The 23,280-nt window shown below is 40.8% G+C and overlaps 1 protein-coding gene across 1 annotated transcript in view; it reads right to left on the minus strand.

The window, feature by feature from the left end:
* Positions 1-5,982: 5,982 nt before the first annotated feature.
* Positions 5,983-23,280, minus strand: part of TAFA1 (TAFA chemokine like family member 1) — a 348,490-nt gene continuing 331,192 nt past the window's right edge. The window contains exons 4-5 of the mRNA XM_075073150.1: positions 11,455-11,579; positions 5,983-7,681 (exon numbers count right to left, since the gene is read on the minus strand). Of these exons, the coding sequence (XP_074929251.1) occupies positions 7,664-7,681; positions 11,455-11,579 (143 nt within the window). The 3' untranslated portion in view covers positions 5,983-7,663. The remainder of the gene's footprint in view (positions 7,682-11,454; positions 11,580-23,280) is intronic.

Consider the following 23,280-nt stretch of genomic DNA (forward strand, 5'->3'; position numbering starts at 1 on the left):
TAGGCACCTAAGTGCTTTTGAAAATCCCACTAGACATCTATCTGCTTCTTTAGATACCTAAATATCTTTAACAATCTGACCCTCGTGCTTTGCAGAGAAAAATTTAGCTACAAATCCAACATAAGTGAAACTAGGAAAACATCAATATCACTTAGGGCTTGTCTACACTTGCCAGAGGATCAACACTGCAGCGATTGATGCATCAGCAGTTGATTTAGCGAGTCTAGTGAAGACCTACAGAATTGACCACCAATCGCTCTCCTGTTGACTCCTTTACTCCACCGGATCGAAAAGAGTAAAGGGAATTGACGGGATAGTGTCTCCAGTTGACATTGCGTAGTATGGACCCCGTGGTAAGTAGTTCTAAGTTATGTCGACTTGAGTTACGCTATTAATGTAACTCAAACTGCGTAGCTCAGATTGACTTTCATGCACATGGTAGTAGACATGGCCTATGCACTTGGGTTCCCAACTAAGAGCAGCGCTGGCATGTTGTAAGGTGCTGGTCATCTAAATTCTGCCTTCTTCTCTCTGTTTCAAATCCAGAAAAATCAAATCAAATCTAATCAAGAAAAATCACATTTTCTTCTTCTTTATACTGGTGTAAATCAGGCATAACTCTATGGCAGTCAATGGTCTCAATTCTTGGGTCTAGGCAAGCTGCACTAGGTACACAAAGAAGTAGGTTTGGAGAAGTAGAAGTGGGAGCCACCACCCTTACAACATCCTTAACTAGGACTAACCAGTGGCCAGTTTGGGTCTTTGGTACAAGTTAGAGCAGTTTCAAATTAGCTGTGATTTAGGCCCAGTGGCAATGGCTACCAAGGGGCATTGCCTCAGCCAGGGATTGCTGGAATGAACCAATACCTCTGCCATGCCCCCCCAGCCTTTGTTTCTGCTTGGGTGGTCATGCCATTATATACTTGATGGAGGAAGGACTGGGAGGTAATGGCATGGCATCTGCAGTGAGGTCCAGTAGAGTGTAAACGTGAAAAAGATAGAACACATACATCATTGCTGTTGGGTAGATGACTTACCCAATCAGATCTTTGCAGCAAGTTGCTTACTTTTAGTCTGTGGGTCAGCGGTGGTGGTAAAAGACTAATAGAGATGGATAAAAATAATTAAGTGGCATGAAACAGGACATGAGATAAAATGAGAACAAAAGGAAAGAAGAAATGAAGAGGCAAGAGGGAGGAGGAAATTGCTGATTCCCCATAGCAATATTCTAGGCTGTGGTAGTTTTGGTCCTGTCCTAGATAGGCCTTAAAGCCCTTATCTTTAACTCACCTCTGAAAGCAGCAATAGTTATCTTAAAAACTGGCAGATCAAACAGTTTATGAATTAGGGACAACAAAACATTGTACGGAGATAGCAAACAATAAGCAAAAATGGGCCTATCATTGACTGAGTTGATCACAGGGATGTGAATTGTGGGAAACAGATCATAACCTTATGCTTAACTACCTATATTGATTTTGGCTTTGTCAAATTCAGGAAAATGTGTATTCGAAATAGCATATACATTCTAAAATTCTGACAAACAACATCTGCTGGAAGAGGAGCTCATTGTAAATAGGCACAATGTTTGAGAAAGATCACTTTGTACATTTGCCATCTGCAGTCAAAGAAATAGATTTACTCCCGAAGCTGCAATAAGAAGTCCTAAAAAATGGACTTGGTGAATGGCCACAGGTGTATGTTTGTTCAAAATAATGGAATTTTTCTGTAGTTATCAATGGCCACCAGTTGTTATGGCTTTTTGCTAAGCTCCTAATATCATTAGTTAGTGGTTCTGGACAATCTGTGATGTGGGAGTTCAGTTTTTCTCTGCTCATCTTATGCTCACTTTCTACAAGAAAACCTTCTCCAAATGGGCAGCTCTCTCTATAACAAATTGACCCCCAGTAGAGCACTTTGCCACATTTCATTAATTAATGATGACTTTCCCCTGCATCTTACACTAATAGGCCTGATTCGGCTCTTCATTACATTAGTGAAAATCAGCACAGTCAATGGAAAATCAGTTGTCAATGGAATTACACCGATGTGAACAAATAGATGGCACTGGGATAGGACTTGAGAGTCTTGGGTTCCATTTCTGACTCTGCCATAGACTCTCTCTGTGGCCTTGGCTCTCTCTGTGCCTGGAGTTCAGCATCGGTGAAACAGGATAATAATACTTCTGTACCTCACAGGGGTGGTGTTAATATGAATTCATTAATATCTGTGGGATGTTCCAATATCAAGGTGATAAGCGTCATAGGGGAGTGTCTATACATATATGAGAGCCAAATCAGGCCTACAATCTGGATTCTAACTGACCACAAGTAGGTGGACTTCTGACCACAGAGCTAAAGACTTAAATCAACTTTCCTGCAGAGCTTGGTAGTGTTCGGTCTATTTGAAAATTATTCCTGCACACAATTCTAATTTGATCTCTGATGCATCTGATAAAGATACGTAGAATACCAAATAAAGGAGCAAAACACATTTCTCTCAGGCAAGCTCTAAACCCTGCTTGATGGAATGTGACTGAGGCATTGATAAAATAAAAACTTGTATTGTGACATCGTGTTCATTCGAACAGTTTAAGAAAAAAATCTGTCAGCTTTATGTTATGATTAATATATACGTTATGGTGGGTATAACCATGGTTTGCACTGGAAAGTATCAAGTATCAGAGGGGTAGCCATGTTAGTCTGGATCTGTAAAAGCAGCAAAGAATTCTGTGGCACCTTATAGACTAACTGTTAGTCTATAAGGTGCCACAGGATTCTTTGGTGCTTTTACTGGAAAGTATATCAATTATAATTATATGTTGACAAAACAGCATACCAGAAAATTACTATTTTGCTCTGAGAAAGTTATCATATGAAGTGTAACGTATGTCCAGTTACAACAGTTAGAAACATTGTTAATAATTTTATAATAGGAAAAGATACTAAGCAATAAGCTTCTGAATATACCTGTAAAGTCCATTAATGGCCAATCAATATTTTCTGATAACACAAAACAGCAATCACTGTAAATATTTTTACTTTGAACATTTTTACATAGGCATTGCCCTGTGTAAGACAGGATTTGCATCTTCTACCATCACATTTATACTTTGAGGTCATAATGTTGGCCCCTGATTTCCTCCCCCTACCTCCTGTATTCCAAGTGTATCAACATACGGTATATAGCATTCTGAACGCAATATTAAAATCATACCACACTGAGCTCTTTATTACCAGAGATTTTGGATAAAAAGTACATCATTTAAATTATCTGAATCAATAGGCAGATGGTAGCAACCGTATTTTAAATGTTTTTCCAACTTGTACATGTTAGATTTAAACAACAGCTTCATGTTTCACATATCTGAAGAAGAAATGCTGACATAAGTCAAAATTTATCTCCAGTACATTTACAAATATTTCATTTCCCTCCCACTGGCATCACTGTGTTTGGATCTATGCCAGAAAGCAGGAGCTTTAGCTTCCTCTTAGGATGATGTCAATACTCCTTTATGGATGTGCAAAGAACAGCATGATTCATGCCATCTCATGTGGATCCAGAGAATCATGCTCTCAAAAAAAACCCCAATATTCCATCAGCCAAGGAAGAAAGGAACTCCAAGACTTTTCCGATATACAAGGCTTTGCCCTATATATCACTGAAATATGCAATCATTGTGCCACTAGGCTGGTAGGAATTTTTTGTTTGGGAGGGTACATTGAAAAAATGAAGGTTGCCTGCATCCTAACTTGACTTTGCATTTTATTAGTCATTATTTTGGACCTTTGGTCTAACCTATTATGGTTGTTATGTTTATGGTCATGGTCTCATCTTTTCCCTAATCATTTGAACTGAAACAGAAATTTCTCAATACTGCATGTGATATGCAGAGTTTGCAGTAACTTCAAAGAATGGCAGATGTTTACTGAATTTGGTGGGGTGATATTTAATGCTGCCAACTGGCAAAGACAAAATCATGAGCATGCCCAAGAAACTTTGTTTCTTATAAACAATATTTCCTTCTTTATAATTTTAGCAGGTTTTGTATTTTCATCCTTCAGTAAGCAAAATTTTGCTGCCAGAGGCAGAATAGCCACTGGGCCAACAGAGCCTGTTCCAGGGAGCAGGATCTGGGTGCGGGGGCTTGCCCCACTCTGCCCCCATGCTCCAACCCTGCTCCCCAGCAGGAGCCGCCAGAGGAGGAGGGAGGGGAAGGAGCGGGGGTGACTGGAGGCGGAAGAGGTGGGGAGGGGCCCCCACTTGCTCTGGCCCAGGGCCCCACAAAGCAGCAATCCACCTCTGACCCAAGCATTACAGTTACCTTTACATGATCAATCAGAGGTCAGGTTACATGAGACAAAAGATGGCAAGTATTTCTCGCTTGGACCTTGAGTTTGGGAGACAAGCTAAAGGAGTCAGAGTCTAATCCAAGTTACATCTGCGAAAAAGATGTCTTGTGGTTAAGGCACTACTCTGAGACTAAGGAGATCTGAGTTCAATTCCTGTCTCTCCAACTGCTGTGTGAACTCGGGCAGACACTTAATCGCTCTGTGCCTCCATTCATCATGTGCAAAATAGGGCTTTCTCTGTCTCCCGCACTTTGTCTGCCTCTTCTACTTGGACTGGAAGCTCTATGAGAGCAGGGACTGTATCTTATCATGTGGGTGTACTCACGGTGCCTAGCATAAAGATCTCAGCTGGGGGCTTTAAGGTGCTACCATAATACAAATAAATAGTAATGATGATTTACTTCAGTGGTGTTGCTCTTCTTTTACACTATTGTAACTGAGACGAGAATTGGACCCACTCATTCAGCTCATGGCAGCACTCTTACCAGTTGATTTTCTGAGGTTTATACCCAGGGATCTCTACCCAGCCTGAAGGTGCGAATGTGAGGTGGGTCTGTCTGCAAAGAGAATGGGAGAAGGGGGGAAGAAATTCCCAACCATGGCCTGGAGCATCCACAGAGCCACTCCACTAGGCTACTTTATTTTATTGACTGATCTAGACCTCTGCAGCCCCGACAGGCAGAGGACCAGGAGATTACTGGACCTGCCCAGGCTCCCTAACCACTGGGCACTGCCACACGAGAACTCCCAGCACAGATGGTCTATGTGCTGTGCAGTGGGAGCACATCTGGTGCAAGACACTCATGCTGCTATCTAGACTCTCCCACACATAGCTGAGCCACATCTGTTCCACTCCCCGGGGGAATCTCCAGAGACATGGAAGTGGGGAGTGGATGTCCTCCTAAGGGCCAAATCCAGATGTCTTTGCTTGGGGTTTACCCGTGGGCTCGTCTACATGGGGACACTCATGAAAGTTAGTCTGAATTAACGGAGTGTGCGAATTAAAAGTGGATGAATTAAACTGCATTAACCCCCTTTATGGATACTCTCATTCAGAATTAAAGTGGTATTAATACAGTTTACTTTAATTCAGTTTCAAAGTGAATTAAATTAGATCAGACTAAGGCCACTTTAATTCTGAATGAGTGTCTCCACACAGGGGTTTAATTCAATTTAATCAATCCACTTTCAATTCACCCTGTTAGTTAATTTGTCCCGTATGAAGACAAGACCTCAGTTCTTATGATGACAAGTTCTCTTTGATTTCAATGGGAGTTTGATTGAGCTATTGACAAGAGTGATTGAGAAAGGTATTTGTTGGACAAAAAGTAAAATGGGTGGGGAGTGAGAGTGGGAGTGGGGAGTGGAGGAAGACTGTTGAAAGAAACCAACATTAAGTTTTATGGCCTGATTCTGATCTCAAAATACACCCAAGAAAATACATATTCAGACATGTTTTGATCGTACAGAAACTGACCAAATATCTATTCAAAAGGGGAGAGTGGTAATCTATTCTTACGAAGCAATAGATCCATTTTTATTTTGAGGATCAACACTCCAGTTACCAGCGTATAAAATCCATGTGGAATTTGGTGTGACACTTGACACTGCTGCTTTAACATACACTGTAATTACAGTGACAAATTTCCACCTCCTGAAATATCAGGTGCTGAAGTGGTTGCCCTAGAGGAGGAAGAAAGCTGGTGGGATAATTTTGACTGACTTTGGGTCAGCGAGCTCAGCTGTTACTCTGCACTGGATTAAAATTGATTAGTCTGGGTGAAGGCGGTTTTGGGAGAGACAGGTAACTAGAGTGAAAGGAAATTGAAAATATTAAAGAAGAGAAAGTGAGACTGGATAAAATACCTTCTGCACTATCATACACCTCCTGAATATACAAATAACCAAGGCTAGACTGTGTAGCCTTCATGCATGCTGGCAAGCACTTTTTCGCATGAGTACTCCCACTAAAGGGACTACTCGTGAGTAAATAGTCACAAACATAAATTAGGTTTGCACATTCCGGCCCTGAGGTTCTACCTCTGCCATAATCATTCCAAGAGCTTTCCTACACAGAGAGCTGCACTGCTTTAAATAAAGGCATTAATCTGAACTGATTTCGTTAAACTGGTACAAACCCCTGCATGGTAACTCCCATTTCGTTTTAAGAGTGTCCTATATCAGCTGAGCTTAACTCAGTTAGATTTAATTTAGATCAAAATGAGCCACTCAAACTGAAATAAGAGGGTCCACACGGGGTGGGGGGGGAGGTCATCAGTTTAAGTAAACCAGTTTAATTAAACAGTGCAAGTTTGTCTATAGGAAGGACTAAGCAGCAATCCAGACATGCTAGCAAGAATCAAACCTTGTGCAAATCCCAGCTCAGCTTAATCAAACGTTAAGAAACAAAATCCGTTTTTGTATTCTTGAGTAAACAGTGCAAAACTTTGGAGTTAGCAATCACATTTTTACTGGAGTCTATGCCACCTATACAAAGTCTGAAGACGTTGTTTGTACGTACACCTTTAATAAGAAGGCAGCCCACAGTCTACCAAACTCTGCCAAATAAACTCTTAATACATACTGTATTTTATTTGAGAGTTGTCCTTCTCTTCCTCATTGAATATCTAATAGCTCTAAAAATATTTTCCTGGAAAAGGATAGACTCATCATGGTTAAGTATAAAGTACAGTTATGTAAATAAAGCCAGCATGCTAGTATTGCACAAGGGGAAAAAAGCCTCCAGAACACAAGAAAACGGAATAATGTAATTCTCTCCAATACTCTGTTGAAAGAAAAAAGAAGCTCTTGACACAGCATCTTCATGATTCTTCTAGCTCCAGGTGTCCTGGTGCTGCAGCACGTTTGCTCTCCCTTTTGACTGCTCTGAAACTGGTAGGTGTCTTCCAGATCATTAAAAAAAAGGATTACAGCAGCTGCAGCAAAGTGTGGTACTATTTAATTTCTTGAAGAGTGAGGCTTTATTTCAAAATATCATATATATTTATATATATACTTTTAAATAGTATAAAGTAAATTGTAGATCCAAACTTATAAGACTGTTCATTCTTCATAATCAGAAAACTTTACCAAAGAACCATTTTTCTTCATTTTTCTTTTCTGTTGTCAAAAATCTGGGGTGTTATTTCCACAGAATATTTTATTTCACACAGTAAAGCCACTGTTATTATCTGGTCAATAGTCAAAGTGCAAATAAGAAATCCATTTGGCTTGTCAATGCTTGAAGATGGTTTAAATTTTTAATATGTTGTCCTCTGTAACTCAGTGGTTCCCTCATCTAGGAGATGCTATTAGGTTCTTGGGTGAATCTGCAATGAAGTGAAAAATAATCAATTATATATAGACAGTACGTTACAAAAATGAACACAAAAGCTGGATTGATTGTCTGCTGGTGGTGGCACACGACTCTGCCAAATGGGTGTCTGAGTTCACATCTTGAGAGCAGCATTTTGCTTTGTGCTCCAGCTTGGTCTGACAGTGTTCAGGAGGCATCATGGTCAGCTCCTGTAGGGATGTATGGGCAAGAGCATCTTCCAGCTCTCTTGAATGACTAGCTTGTGGAACACCAGTGATTTGCATAGAGAGACAGCTGAGGGGTTGGTTACATTAGATTACAGAGACTTGATCTACCTGACCATGCTAAAAACCCCAGAAGGAAAACTGGCCATTGTTCAGGTTTCTATGACTCTGAAATAAGAGTGACCTATCAGACGCTGAAATTATTAGCTTTCTTGAGAAGACGTGTTTTTTTGGTTACATCAGTACATAAATTAATAGTATAAGTCCTTCTCTAGTCAATTTAAGTCAGTAGCAATACTCAGTCACTGAATTGCTGTGTGATTTTGGGCAAATCCTTTAAGTTCTGTGCACTGTAGTTTTCCCCATCTGTAAAACAAGGATAAGAAATACACTTATTTTTGTAAAGTGCTTTGAGGGCACTATTATTATTAGTGTAGATTATACTAAAAATAGGACAATTTGACGAATCACCTGGATACTGGGTGAAATTCACACCTGGCACAGAGGGCCAGCACAAAGCCCTCTGAATCACCTAAGCTCTGAACAGGAATGGTACAATGGAGAGTGGATTGACTGCACTGGGATGCCTGCCGAAAATCTGCATGCTGTGCAAGGATCTCTGGCCCTGTACAGGTCTGTGTAGAAAGCTACGGCTGAGTCCAGGGAAATGACTATGATCAGAGGGTCAGCAGCTACTACTCCAGTCCCCAACACAGTAGCCTTGCTCATTGGCACCAACTTGGGAGGGTAGAGTTCCACCTCCCAACCCATCCAGCCTCTGCCTACAGAGAGCCCAATCCAGTAGAGCTCTACTGGTTGGAATGGGTTATGCACTCTGTGAGTTGCAGTGTGACCTCACAGCCAGGTCTCTGATACTTTTGTGAAGAAAGAGAAGAATCAAAACTTTTCAAATCATCTCCAAAACTCATGTTGCTGTTAAAACAAGTGAAAAGTGATAAAAGTTTGACGTGAGACTCAAATAAATTAAAAAAAAACAACCCAGTTTCTGGCCAATGTTTCAGACAGCTGATCTATCAATAGAAAATAAATCAATTTGTAGAAGCTGTGGACAGTTCTTTCAGTCTTGGGCTTAAATACTCAACCATGTTAAAAGTTACAGGCTAGCGAAACAGGAATACTGGGTCAGATCATGGGCCATCAAGTGCAATATCCTTTCTCTGACAGGAACCAGTTGTAGCCAACTTCAGGGGAAGGTGCAAGCATTCCTGTAACTAGAGTGGAATGTATATTTTTCAGTTTGGTGGCAGAATCAAAAAAAAATAAATCAGAAAAGAATTGTTTCAAGTCAAATTGCAGCTGAATATTTTAGTTCTTTCTTGCTCAACAGAAACTGAAAAAAAATCCATTTTTTCTTTTCATTTTGTTTCTGGGTGTTTTTTTTTTACCCTTCCCCCTTTAAATGTATTTTTGTAATAAATCTAGCTCGATTTTGAAAGGAAAGGTAATTTCAAAATGAAAACTTGAAACATTTCATTTTGAAAATGTCAAAGCAAACCATTTTGACTTTTGCTAATTCTTTATTTCATTTTAATTCACAGAATTTGATCTGAATTTGTGAATGCTTTCATTTGACTGAAAAATGCATTGTTCATAAAATAAACTGTTCACTGAAAAAAAATCATTCAGCTCTGCTTGGAATGGACAATTGTGGAATAACCTACCATAGGGGGAGTTTCTTCCTATCTATCAGTTAGGTTTAAGTTCAGGTTTATGCCCTGAAGCATGTGGATTTTTATCCCATGTATAACTGTAGAAATGTTCATAGTCAGGATACCAGCCCCTGAGTCCCCCAGAGTTCTTGTGTGTATGGAGAACACCCACAGCAAAGCAGTTTAAAGCTCAGAATGTCCAGATATTGGCTGACTGGTGTTGCTTCTTCCTATTTCAGGAGTTGATTGCTTTTATTTATTTATTTATTTATTTTGCCATTTAAGGATCAAGTAGGCGACTTCAGGCAAAGTTTAACTAATCCAAAAGTATATGCAAGATTTCTGCCTTCAAGATTTAAGAGATATTAAGTGTTTTGCCACTTTGCCCTCATCAATTTTGTTCTGTAACAATGTTTCAAGGTAACAAAACAAAATGCTACTAGAAGCTTACCCTACACAAGCTAATTAAAATAACTCCTGTGGGTAAATGGCAGAAATATTTTTTTCATTTCTGAATACCTGTAGGTTTTTAATTTAAATAAAATACAATAATCCATACTGATTAGATTGGATCGCACATCTGAATATTAATGAGTTTCACTGCTAAGTTTCTAACTATTATTACTCGATGTTGACTATTACCTACAGCTTGGTTCACAGGATGCTGTTGGATGGTGGAGCTTAAGAAATTACAAATTCATACAAACACTAATAAGATTCCTAAATTATATATTTGCAAGGCAGAATGCAAAACTACTGTAGGGCGTTACATTAAAAATCTAGCACAAGAATAATAATGTAAATAACAAAAGTTTAAATTTCTCCTCACATTACTTGTTAAATATTTGCCCTTTCTGAAATTTGTGATTCATTAGGGAAACAGTTACTAGGACATGTAATTATTTTTATGCTATATGGCCTAATCTCTAAGTGCTATTTCAATTTAGAACAGACAAGCAATAAACATGGCTCTGCCACCCCACAGAGATCCAGCAAGAAATTGGGACTCAGTGAATCATAGTTCCTTCCCCATTTTTCTCTTTCTTCTGGCAGAGGGCAAATGATTGACTAAGACCCTTTTTATGGTGCAGGAACATTTGGATGAAGTCAAAAACATTTCTGCAAATGTTTCCTTTTTCAATGAACAAACTTGTTGGACAACATTTTTTGCTAAGCCCTGTTGGATGTTCTCTTCATTCACGTGCCTTCCAAGAGCTTCTGCACAACAAGGTTATCTCCCCGGGGAGCTGCTGGGCTGAGTTCTGTGAGGCCCATGTAGCGTAGTTAATGTGAGGAGGGGGAATGTGACATTCAGTGTGTAGATGTTCTCCTGCTTCCTCATCCAACCAGAGCTCATTTCGACAACGGGGTGACTGGGAGATGACTGAATGGAGGAGGGAAAGCCAGTCTTGCTCAGCTGCACAGCACCACCATGTCTTTTCCCATGTGTTTGTGCCTTTCTGCACGGCGCACTGGGGGCAGAATGAGCTTTCATTTTAACTGTCTACTATAGATGAAATAAAAGCCAAGGACTCAGAAATTAACTATTACTAAGAAGTAGTAGACAGCAAAATCTCATACCTATAAACCCCAGGCTTTCATAATTGTATCTTTAACCACCAAAAATGAACCTGCTGACAGGCTATTGTATTCCTTGGAGGCAATGATGTTCACAAAGGTACACAGTGCTGAGATGCCAGTTCGAAAACCCGGCTCAGCTGAGATCTCTGAATCTGTAAACCTTTGACAGATGTAAGGAGAGGGTAAGGGCACTGGCTACTGACAAACCAGCCAGCCAGCATTCTATAAAAAAGCAAGATGGAGTCTTGGTGTATGGGTGAACAAGGGCAAGTGACTCCTTTTCAGTAGATACAAATGGAAACATGACTTACTCTAGTGGTCTTGATTTTATTGCCAGTTGCACACATCCATCCAGAATTATCGGGTAAAGTCTTGCATTCTTCTCCCTCTAGGCAGGGCTCCATTTCACACCACCATTTCCCAATCACTATAGAAGCTAAAAAGAAAAAGATAATGTTTACAACTTCATCTTGATAAATCGCAATGAAAAGTTTGATTGAATGAAACAACAACTCAAACCTCCATTTCCCATTAAAAGCCCTGAAAATTAAATATAGGTGCAATGATCTCATCAAGTAGTTACTTATATTGCATGTCATTCTAACATGAGACACTTTTTGTGATAAGATATTGTTTGGCATAGCCTCCTTATATATGTGCCCTGTTCTACTATCACTTTCCAGGACTGTGACCAATAGGGTGACATGAAAAGAAATTGCCCTTCATAGAAGAAATCTAGCACTCCTCTTATTATTTTAGATATGCAGCTCTTCTAGGCCAGTATGTGTTCCTCGTGTTTTCAATGCATTTAGTAAAGCTGGGCAGGAACTGGATTTTCTGTTCTGCAACAGAACTAAACGAATCAATTCTAAATTCCCCCCTAAATTAAAAAACTAACAAAATCAAAAGGGGACATTTTGAAAATGTCAAAAAGGAACATTTCAACATTAACAAAACGCAAAATGTTTCATTCCTTTTCTCCTCCCCCCGCCCAACAAAAAATTTATCAGACTTCACACATTTTTCAAAACTTTTTGACATAAACAGAATTTTCCATTGAAAAACTGTGCTGATGAACATTTTCTGACAGGATCTAGTGTTTAGCAGTTATCAGCATTTCTATAAAAATGTAGTTCATTAAGCAGAAAATGCAACTGCAGTGGACAAACATACAGTAACTCTTACGCCATTTCAATAAATATCATCTAGTTGGTATATTTACTTATAATCCCTCATATCCTGCTAACTTATGCTACCATCAATATTTCCCAGTATTGACCAGACTGTATTGCAAAGATATAGAGAACTGGAACTGTCAGAATTGTCTCTGTGCTGTAGCTGTATTAATTCACCTTTGGTTTGCATTGGAACTACCAACTGCTAATGACACAGATCCATGTATCTCATCTTCCTATCGTATGTCCCAAGCAACTCACAGACTCAGATGCAGACCGTTGTTCAGCTCCCTCATCTTGACAGCAAGAAGCACTAGCATCTTGTGTCTTATCCATTCCCCCACAGTCCAGAAATAACACTGTATAAATGCAACCATTTCATTGGCTCCTCTACCCAGGAAACGTATAGTGAATGAAACGCCTCATGGCTCTGTAACACTCTGAAATGATTCAGAACATCACAACAGAAGGCAAGTGGATAGTGGGCAGCATTATGGGGTCAGAGTATGTTTGTGGAAACAGAACTGTGAATTTCCTGACATTCAAATATTTATTTTAGTAACCTGAACCTTAACTTTGACTTTCCAAACACTGATCATTTTAATAACTACACTGTTCTAATCATATAGTTTGACTGTAACTAATGTGTGTGTTTACAATCTTGAGTGTATCTTAATGAAGTTTTTTTTGTTTTTTTTGTTTTTTTTTGCCTGGGAATTGGTCTCTGTCTATAACCTTAATTGTATCTTAATGACATTTTTGTCTGGGGAGTTTGACAAAGTTTAGCTGACTTTGCAATTTCCAGCTAGTCGTTGCATGAGTTGCTCTATCTTTGGTTTGTTTCCCCTGATGCTTAACTATCAAACCTTCTCAAGTGATGTAAGGATATTGAACCCCACTGGTATCTCCCATGGGATCAGCTTCAATATTTAGGCCCGTATCAGTGCATAGCCTATGTTTAAAGTGTAAGGTTATCTTGTGTCCCATGTTCATATCTTGGGGAACACTCAGAGCATATGGATCAAAGTACACATTACAGGCTTGTATTTCACACATTGATCTCTGTCTCATTTAGCTGTGTCATAATTGGGGGCTGTAAAATATGTAGTCCTGTTTTGAAACATCTGAAAGCAAGTCTGCTTTGTCTGGGGAGGGTTAGCTCAGTGGTTTGCGTATTAACCTGCTAAACCCAGGGCTGTGAGTTCAATCCTTGAAGGCCATTTAGGGATCTGGGGCAAAAATCCGTCATGGATGGTATTTGGTCCTGCTGTGAAGGCAGGGGATGAGACACAATGACATTTCAAGGTCCCTTCTAGTTCTATGAGATAGGTTTACCTCCATATATAATAATGGAGTACTATAAGTCTATATCTTTAAGTAGGTAAACCACTTAAAAAAAAATCACAGGCCAAAACCTCAACCCACATATCAAAGAGAACCAAACTTAAACCCTTATCAGACACAGAAGTGCTTAGATAACCCCTTCCCCTCTAGCTGGGCCCTACCCCACATCCCCTTCACTGATGTACCTCTGGAGATCACTGAGCTGGAGAGCTTGGGGCTAAGCCAATCCTGTCTACAGAATGGGGGGCAGGACCAGGCATTTTACAAGAGAGCAGAAGGGCGCTGCAGTAATAAAGCCCAGGGGGCTGTAGGGAGACTGCAGAGAGTGTGAGAGAGAGGGAAGATCCTAACCTAAGACCACAGGAATTGCTCCAGCCAGAAAGGACTGGGCATAGTCTGCTAAGGCAGGAAGAACTGACCAGACCTGGGGCATTTGGGCTGTACCCAGCTTTAGGGAAGACGTTTGCACTTTCAGTTAATAAATCAGACCTTAAGGAGGGCTATTGTGATTGGACTGGAAGAACTCTCTGTGGAGTTTATTTGGGGATTCAAGAGGGGAAACTGAGGTGGCAGTGCTGCCCTAAGGCCACCAGAGGGTGTTGTGAGGCAGCCACTCATCTGCCATCTCAATACATTTTGCCTTGTATATTGGACTAGCTGGGGTCATCTTAATGTATAGAAGATTCCGAGGCTGGAAGAGGTGGGTGGCTGTGGGGAGAGGGTTAATGCCGTGCACTTCTGACCCAGAGAAAAATCAAGAGCGTGCCAGATTTGACTAGAACATCAGGGAGATGACTGACCTGAGACCCCCCCACACCAGGAGATTTGGAGGTTGTTGGAGAATTTTGTTGACTGTAGAAGTAAGGGAAAAGGAGTCTGAGGCTTTATGGATATGTTAGTTGAAGGGGAAAGGGATTTAGGGACCAAGGGAAGGTTAGGGTGGTGTCAACAGCATAGGAGAAGTATCTAGTTGGGCTGAAGGGGTGGAAACAGCTGGAACACGCTTAAAACAGTGGACATGAGAGAGAGAGAGAGAGAGAGAGAGACTTTGATTTGTATTCTCCCCCCTCCCCCTTTGGAGAGGTGGGGACTATCTGGCCCAAGTCTTCCGAAATTCACCCATCGCAGTATACTTCAATGTGCTGGTCACATTGCTCTAGCAGACCTGATGTGGGTATCCTCCAGGTCCCACCTACCCTACTGACATTGCTGCTGATCTTAGCTCCAAGGGGGAAATTGCCTTTCCCCAGCACCATTCCAATTTAGTATTTCGTCACTGGTTTTCCAGTCAAGTGCGGGAAAAAATGAACTACTGCCAGCAGGGCCAGCCTTCCGTGACTTCGCATGCTCCTGACAACCATACACCTCGTTCCCTGTCCTTGTTAATGCTCCCAGGCCTTTCTGAGCCTACTTACTTTGCTGCAGACTAACCAACAGCAAGTATATGTGTGTGTACACAAACGTGTGTGAATGCCCACAAGTACACTTGGGAAAGAATATCACTATCACCAAGACAAAGAGGCTGGCTGAGGAATAAAAATGATTTTGAAATGACTGTAACTGATTTAATGAATCAAAGAAAAGTGATGTGACTTTCCCCACAGATCAGCTGATTTCTGTAGAAAACTGCTAATGACCCCTGCAAAGCAAGAGTGCTGGTTAATACTACCCACGGTAATGCCATGAAATGATCAACATATGAATTTGTCTGACTCTTCCTAGGTGATTTTTCTTAAAAATGCCTCCTGGTCAGACTGCCCTTGGAAAGGTAGAGGTCAGTATCACCAGCAACCACTGGAGGCACTGAATTCTCTCCTGATGAAACCCTGGGGCCAAGTGCCACAAGCGCTGGCACTTCACAGCTGTTCCTGTCTCCTCACCACCAACTGGGAATCTGATTGGAGAGCTCTGCCTGTAACAGGGGGCACGTCCCATTTGGTTCAGACCTTGTGCCGGGGCCAGGAGCAGATCTTCAGACCTTTCCGGGGAGAGGGTTGTTTGTTCATCTGCCACTCACCAATGGCTCTCACTACACCCCTCTTCTACATTGTAGCATCTGTCCTCCATCTTCTTTCCCACTGGCACCATCTCCCCTTCCTGGTTACCCACGCCACTGTACAGTTCCCACCAGTTCTGCCTGCTCCTCTTCCCCTCTCCACCCTGATCTCCCCCTGCCAGCACACATCTAGGTGTCATGCCTGCATCCTCCTCCCCACCTCTAGGGACATTTGTCCCAACCCTGTCCCCGCCTCCATCCCCACCCTCTCCACCTCCCACACCCATCTCCACTCCTTCCCTGCTACCATTCCTAACCTCCTCCTTCCCCCTCCTCTTTCCTTGCTATCTCTGGAATGCACAATCTATCTTTAAAAAGATTACAGCCATCCATGACCTATTCCTATGTTATTCTGTCCAATTTCTGTCTCGCACAGAGATCTGGATGCCTTCATCTGACATGGAAGAAAGGCAGGAGACTATGAATGTTGTTTAGTTAGGCTGCAACTTTATTCACTTATTATATCTGGGAGTACACAGCAATCAATTTAACAGTGTGGGGAGGAAGAGATCAGCTCCCTGCTGATCCAGATGTAGGATTCCCAACCCCTATTCCTCAGTTACCTTAAAGAGATCCAGGAAAAGGAGGGAGGTTGGCTCCCCGCTGATGAGACATATAAGCCCCAGCCCCCATAATCATCTTCCATAAGGGCTGATTTCCTTCACATCCTTTCCCACTTATCTGATAAACATATCCCACCCATGCCGAGTACATGCACTGGACATCTGCCACAAGAAGGCACCAGCGAAATGCCTGACTGCCTCCCCCATACCCCTGCCAGGTTCTGATTCTGGTAAAGAAGTCCTCCATGGTGGCTGCATGGGGAATAAATACCCCTCCCACTCTTCCAGTCAGCAGGGAGGGCAATGCAATGAAGTTGATCTGGGGCCGCCTGCATCCTGCCCTTCCTGCCCCATTCCTGTTCTCCCCCTTGTTGCAAGTGAGCCCTTAAAGAGTCAAGGCCACGTTTCTTTCAGCTGGCCAGACAAAGACCCACTCGTATCAAGGTTGCAGTGTGCACATTTTAGCATAAATGTTTACTTGTGATTGTCACAGAATGCAATTGGAAACACAAGCATATCAGCACAGGGGATGTACTCGTACCTTTCTAATGGAATGTTTAGCAATGGTGTTACCACTGGAAACCAGCCGAGGCTTTCATATGCTGACTTCATCCATTGGGCTACCATGCACAACAGCATTCAAAGAATGAATCACACGCTACATCTATTTGCCTAATACGTCACAAATGAATCTCAGAAACTGCAACACAAGTACAAAATGTTACCAAAGTAGAGCTACTCTGTAGAATCACCTCCTCAACCAAATATGAAAGATATTTCCTAATGATGAGCCTTGCAGCATCTTTCTGTGGTGTAATGTGCACTGTAAGATGTCTGAACAGTTGGCTCAAGACTTACTATAACTGCTGATGGATTCTCACCAAGCTCCAAAGTCTTTCTTATGAGTATTTAGTGATGTGGCAAGTAAGGTTGAATGAGAGAGATCAGAAAACCAAGTAGCCATCTTCCCTAGTTTTGCTTCTTTATTCAGTGTGCTAATGGATAATATCTTGGAAATCTGTCAGCAATGAAGGGTAGGGTCTGAAGTGATCTTTGGCATTTAAGAGCCCCTTCCTACGAGCAAAATGTTACCCATAGCTGTACCTTGAAATCATGAGTTACAAGGCAGTCGCGGAAACTTGTTCCAAGGACTGGGGAGAGGCCGAACTCTCATAGATCTACTGCTCCATATGGGAGTGGAAATCTATAGGCAGAAGACCCAGCAAAGAAGGGAACTTGCCTGACGTAGGGCCCAGCGTACCTTATAGTTGAGGTCTAAAACTTTTTGTAAATCAAACACTGAAAAAGTTACCATCAAGAGACATTAAAAAAAAAAACTGGGCTTCACACATTCCACTTGAGCAGGGTTTTCCAAAGCCTGGTTGGGCATTTTCCAAATTAAAAACAAAACAAAAAAGGGTGTTTGTTCGCTTTGGGAAGGTTCATTTTGTTTAAAATATGGTGCTGGGTGGAAGGGCCTGATTTTAGGCCAAAATTCTCCTCTGAGGTATGGTGGAGAGGCTCTGGGATTGGAAAGTGGGTAGGGTCCATGGAGGGGAATAGCAAGTAACATCCCACTGCAGCCAAGCCTCTTCTGCATTACATGAGCTCTGCTGCTCCATATGGGCAGTGGACATGGTTAGAGTAAAAGCAGAAAAGGCTCGGGAGTAACAACTGAACCTATCATAGTCCTTTCTCAGTGTACGTTATAACGCAAAAACCTTGTCAGTTGCTGCTAACCTGAGCAGTCACACCTAAGCCCTACATTGCTTGTTTAAGATGCAAAGCGAAGATATGAGCTAGCATAGTGACCACACAAGGTAGAAAGGCAGGCAGAAGACTCACGCTGCAAGGTCGTTCTGTGAGCAGCAGAGACATGCTGAGATCCATGGGAAACGGTCCTACATTTTCTGTTGATTTCTGGCTCCTGCTAGTGCTGCCTGCCTTGCGGCCATGTCACAGCAAGGGACAAAGTTCCCTCCTGTGTCATTTTAATGCAGGAAAGGGAAACCTAAAAGGTTTGATAAAATGGGCTGTTGTCTTGGCTGACATCATTTCTGCAACTGGTTTTCCACAGAGTAGGAGATCCCAAAAGACCCTGATGGTGAGAGTTCATGCATCTATGAAAAGACCAAAACTAGCATAATCATGTTCAACTTACAAATTATACCCTTTATCAAGGAATCTTTCAAATTCACTAAAACTTAACAGGCATTTGGGAAATGATCCAAGAATAACAATAGACATACCATTGTTAGATAGGAACATAGAAATGGCCAGACTGGATTAGACCCATCATCCCTCTAGGGCAGTATCCTGACTCTGACGGTGGCCAACTTCAGAGGAAGGTGCAGGAAACCCTGCAGCAGGCGCATGAGGGATAATCTGCCTCATGTGAAAGTCTTGTCCTAACCCCAAATAGGTAGACATTGGCCTGAAACATGAGGTTTTATATCCTTTCCAGAACTCTTCATTTAGCAATAAATATTGCAGCTAGGCTTTGAGGTATTAGATTGTATCAATAAATGTTGATTTCGCTGTATGCGCGCAAACTGACAAAAACACTTCCATCCCTAATAATCAAAATGCATACCTAGGCAAAGGCTATGTCTACATCATTTTCCACAACTGTGAAAATTTAAATGAATAAAAAATGAAAAATTGCTTAAAAATAAACATTAATATTGTCTGTCAAAATTATATAAAAATTGAATTCTGTCAAGCCTAATTATAACTCTGAATAGTTTTGTTATCCAAATAAATATCTATTGCCTTTTTTATTCTTGTTAAGTTCCTCGTTCGCAGCCTGCAGAGAAATCTTGTGGCAGAGAGTTCTACAATCTGACTATGCATTGTATGGAAGAGTGTTCCTTTTGAGCAGGTTTTGAATTTGCCTCCTTTCAGTTTCAGTGAAAGTCCCCTGTTCTTTATCACAATTTATTCTGGGGAGAATTGCTGCTCTTTTACATTTTACTTGATTTCCAACTTCTACTCCTGCAGCTCAGTTCAAAGAGGCAGGTAAAAAATTTCCAGTGAACTGTGGGATTTTACTAGTTACCTTGATTGGGGTTTCGTATATTCTTTAGAACAAATAGCACAGGAAAAAGAATTTTGTTTCACACAGTGCTTGTGTGGGAGAGAGGAAATTGGTGAGATTAAGCTGCTTTTTCATTAGGGAGATCTCCAGTCCAGGTCTCAGGGTGTACGGGGAGACTTTGGCAAACCAGTAAAGTGCCTAAAACTGCTATGGCTTATTGTTAAAAAGCAACCTAGTCAGCAAGCTGTAAATTGATCATTCAGCTATCTCGGCTTGACCAAGGCAGGAGGGGAGAGGGTTTTGGGTGCCACGGAAAGGGCAGCTTGACCCCGCATCCTTCCTGATAAGAATTGTGTTGAAGTTGCTGATACATGCATTTTAAAAAGATCAGGGTCTCAGAGCTGCAGACTCTGGAAAACCCACACCTGGTTAATCAATAGTCACAAGGAACCTCTTGCTTGAAACTGTTTACTTAACTGCTTACTTAATTTACTTAACAAGGTTTCTTTAAGGGACATGTCATTCTATGACTAATGTATAAATAAGGGGAAAAAGCTTGAGATAGTTGGACTCATTTGGGAACTCTTTTGGACTCTCCCTCTGGATACATCTTGCGGTCCCCACCGGCAGACGGAAGATTTGGCCACTGGAAGCCTGCCGTTGTGTCACTCGAGAGCCACACTCAGCTTTGGTAATTATCAAGGGTTGGGGGTGTTTTACTAACTTGTTGCGGACATGTGTAAGTGCTTGAGACTAGTAAAGTTTAGCTTTAAGTGAAAGCACTCTTGTGTTGTCCTGTTTGTGCCACCCATCTATTGGTCGGATAGCTCTGTCTCCCCTGATTTATTTCCTGACACCTCCTCTCACAGAGTAAAAGTTACCAAGAGCTTTGGGTTGAAAGAACCCCGGGTAACAATGGGTGCTGGAGCACCACACCTTTTTTCAAGTATTAACTGTTAATTTCAGGATTCCAGTGACAAAATCATGTTTTAACCTTAACTCAGTCACCAGACATAGAATAACATCATGGAGCTTGGACGTTCAGATCATGCTGAATTAGAAGCTCACAACAAACCCTCCAGTATGGGGTTCCTTGTGTTGTCAACATCTGGGGAATATACTAAGCACAGATTTTTTCATGCAAGACTGATTTTACGGAGCCAACTGCCCCCAGCTATTGAGGGTGGAGAGAGCAATCAGATACAAGGAAAAAGGAGGTTTGGCTACTGCTAGTATGTCTTTCCTGTCTCTTGTTAGCCTAAGCCAAAAATAGTTGTTTTTTTCAAGAAAACTAATTTTTAATGGAAAGTTTAAAATATAATAATCTACTTAATAGAGGACAAACAAGAAACCGCCAAGTGGTCAGAGCATCAGCGGTATCCTTCTATAGTGTATGAAGGGCTGTGTGGAGCTAGGATACAGTGAAAAGATTCAAGGAGCATCACAATTATTGAAAGTAATCTTATCTCTGTTTACATAGCTCTGTTGCATTTAAAAATGCATATGGTTTACCTGAAAGTCTAGAATGTCTGCAAGGATCTGCTCTGAACTCACTGGGTTTCAGTCTGTCAGGGTTCACGTGAACCTTTTTTGCTTTGCTTTGCAACGCAGGGTCTGGGGTTTTTTGTTCTGCAATTGTATGGCACCTAGAACAATGGGGTCCTGATCGTAACTGGGGATGCTAGCCACTGCTGGAATAGAAATAATATTTCCACTTTGAATTTCAGGATCAAATAAAAATCCCCAAGTCACTGTAAAACTGTTGAAGACACCAAAATGTGCCCAATTTGATGTCAAAACCATGTGAATAGATCAAGTTTCTCATCATTTCCAGCTAAAATCCTAAATCCAACCAGGCGTGTTCTAGACTCAGGGCATATTTAGCAAAAGGTTCACAATCCTTTTGTTGAAAATGACTGATGGGTCCGCTTTGTAACAAAACCCAAGCTGTGTGAGTCCTCTCTCGTGTCAACATTTTATTATAAAAGTTTCTTACAGTTCCAGGTCTGGCAGTAAACTGGGGGCGAGCTTGTGTTATTAAGGCACAGCCATAAGTAGCTGATTGCCATGCAGGGGCAGTTCTGAGAGGCATTGTGAATGCACATATCAAGAAGTCATGGGCTCAAGTAGTCAGGTTTATTTCTGCTAATGAATGGTGGGTGTAAAACTACAGACAGAAATTTTGCATATACAATTTTCCTTTGACCTCCCTGTTCCTCAGCTTATGAAATGTCTATAACAATATTTAAGTCACAGCATACTAGGAGATTTAATTAATGTTTGCAAGGCATGAAAAGAAGAGCCTGACAGAAATGCAAAGTATTGCTAAGTATTTTGGCCACTTTCTACAGCTATTTTGAGAGGACAAACTATACACCAAGGTATTATTTCCTATAATAAAACTACAGGAGCAATCCACATCCTTTTGGGTTTGATAAAGTATACATATTTTGTTTTCACACAAGAAAGAGAAATATTACTATACACCTTCTCCTGATTGCAGGTATAAGTTACTCCAGGAATCACTAGGCAGAGAGTTAGCTTACAAACCCAGTCTGGTAACGTTTGCAATAATGGAAAAGTTGTCAAGTAAGTGTAAGGCATTCTATTTTAATCTAGTTCCCACTAGAGAAGATTGATATAAATAACATTTAAATAGAGAACACATTTCAGATGCCAGCAGTGAAAAAGACTTTGTCAGCCTAATGAAAAGATATCAATTTTCTCCACTTTATTCAATAAATTGAGAGTCTTTTTCTAAATGGATTGGATTAAAGGGAAGTTCAAACTCCCAGCGAGAGATTCTCTCCACTGATGGAGACTTTAGACAAGGGAAATAGCACAGGGCTAGATTAAAACCTTTCAGGCAGTTTCAGATCTATAAAAATGATACAGACCAGAACAGGAGTATCTGTAATGTTGTGCTCACCTATTCTTTAAGAAACAAAATCTCAGGAAATTGAATGAGGCACATTGTTTCTCTTATTTCATTAGAATGTCATGGAGTGCAGAGTGAATTATGAGCCTGGGAACTAGAAAATTCGAAGAGGAGGAGAAGACTAGTATGAAGGGATATGGTATCTAAAGCATTATGTATTTCACAAACAGACTGAGATGGCATTTACTCAGGGAGTTGTAAAGCAGGAGTCGGATAAGGTAAAAGAATAAAAACATAAAAACAAAAGATTTCAGGTTGACTAATGCTAACAGAAATATAAGATGTTTTCTGTTGGGAGCTCACCAAGCTAGCTTTTTAAATTCAATTTAATTCAATTTTAGAAACATTAATCCAATACTCATGCAGAGTAATACTTTGCAATATTTTATAATTATAATTTTTATTATTTTTTTCCCAAACACAACACAAATACCAGATTCTCATAATACACAAAGTAAGTAAAGAGGGTTAGGATAAAGTGAGGGGATGGGAAATGCCATACTGTATCTATTTTTGCGGTCTGCATTAATAGCCCTCTAAAAATTAGCCCAAATAGCTTTGAACTTTTCGCGCATTCCCCTTGTGTGGAAATACCAGTTGTACGTTAGCTGCCAGGTCAGCCATATCACTGAGCCAGGATTCTTTGGAGTCTTTGATAACAGATTGTTGGTGTTATTGGAAAAACTGATATTTTCCCATGTTTAAAATTATAAGCATACCACAATCATTGATAACAATTTTGCAAGTGATATCTAAGGACTCCTGGTTGCCTTGGTTTCTGGTTTACTGTATTAGTTTAATTGTTTTGTAATTGTGGCAAACAATAAAAAGACATCATCATATTGTTATTTTTCTTTTATCACTTTCTAATCTTCTTTCCAATTGACTGCTGCTGTTGCAGAAACTTTAAGCACTGGAGCGGAATACATTGCTTTTTGCATAGGACTCTTGCTGTTTTTCATTACAATATATTCAGCAGCAAGATTTTTTTTTTTTTAAAGCACGTATTCTAAGCTTTAAGGAA

Source organism: Chelonoidis abingdonii, chromosome 17 (assembly GCF_003597395.2).
Source record: "Chelonoidis abingdonii isolate Lonesome George chromosome 17, CheloAbing_2.0, whole genome shotgun sequence".
Taxonomy (NCBI): domain Eukaryota; kingdom Metazoa; phylum Chordata; order Testudines; family Testudinidae; genus Chelonoidis; species Chelonoidis abingdonii.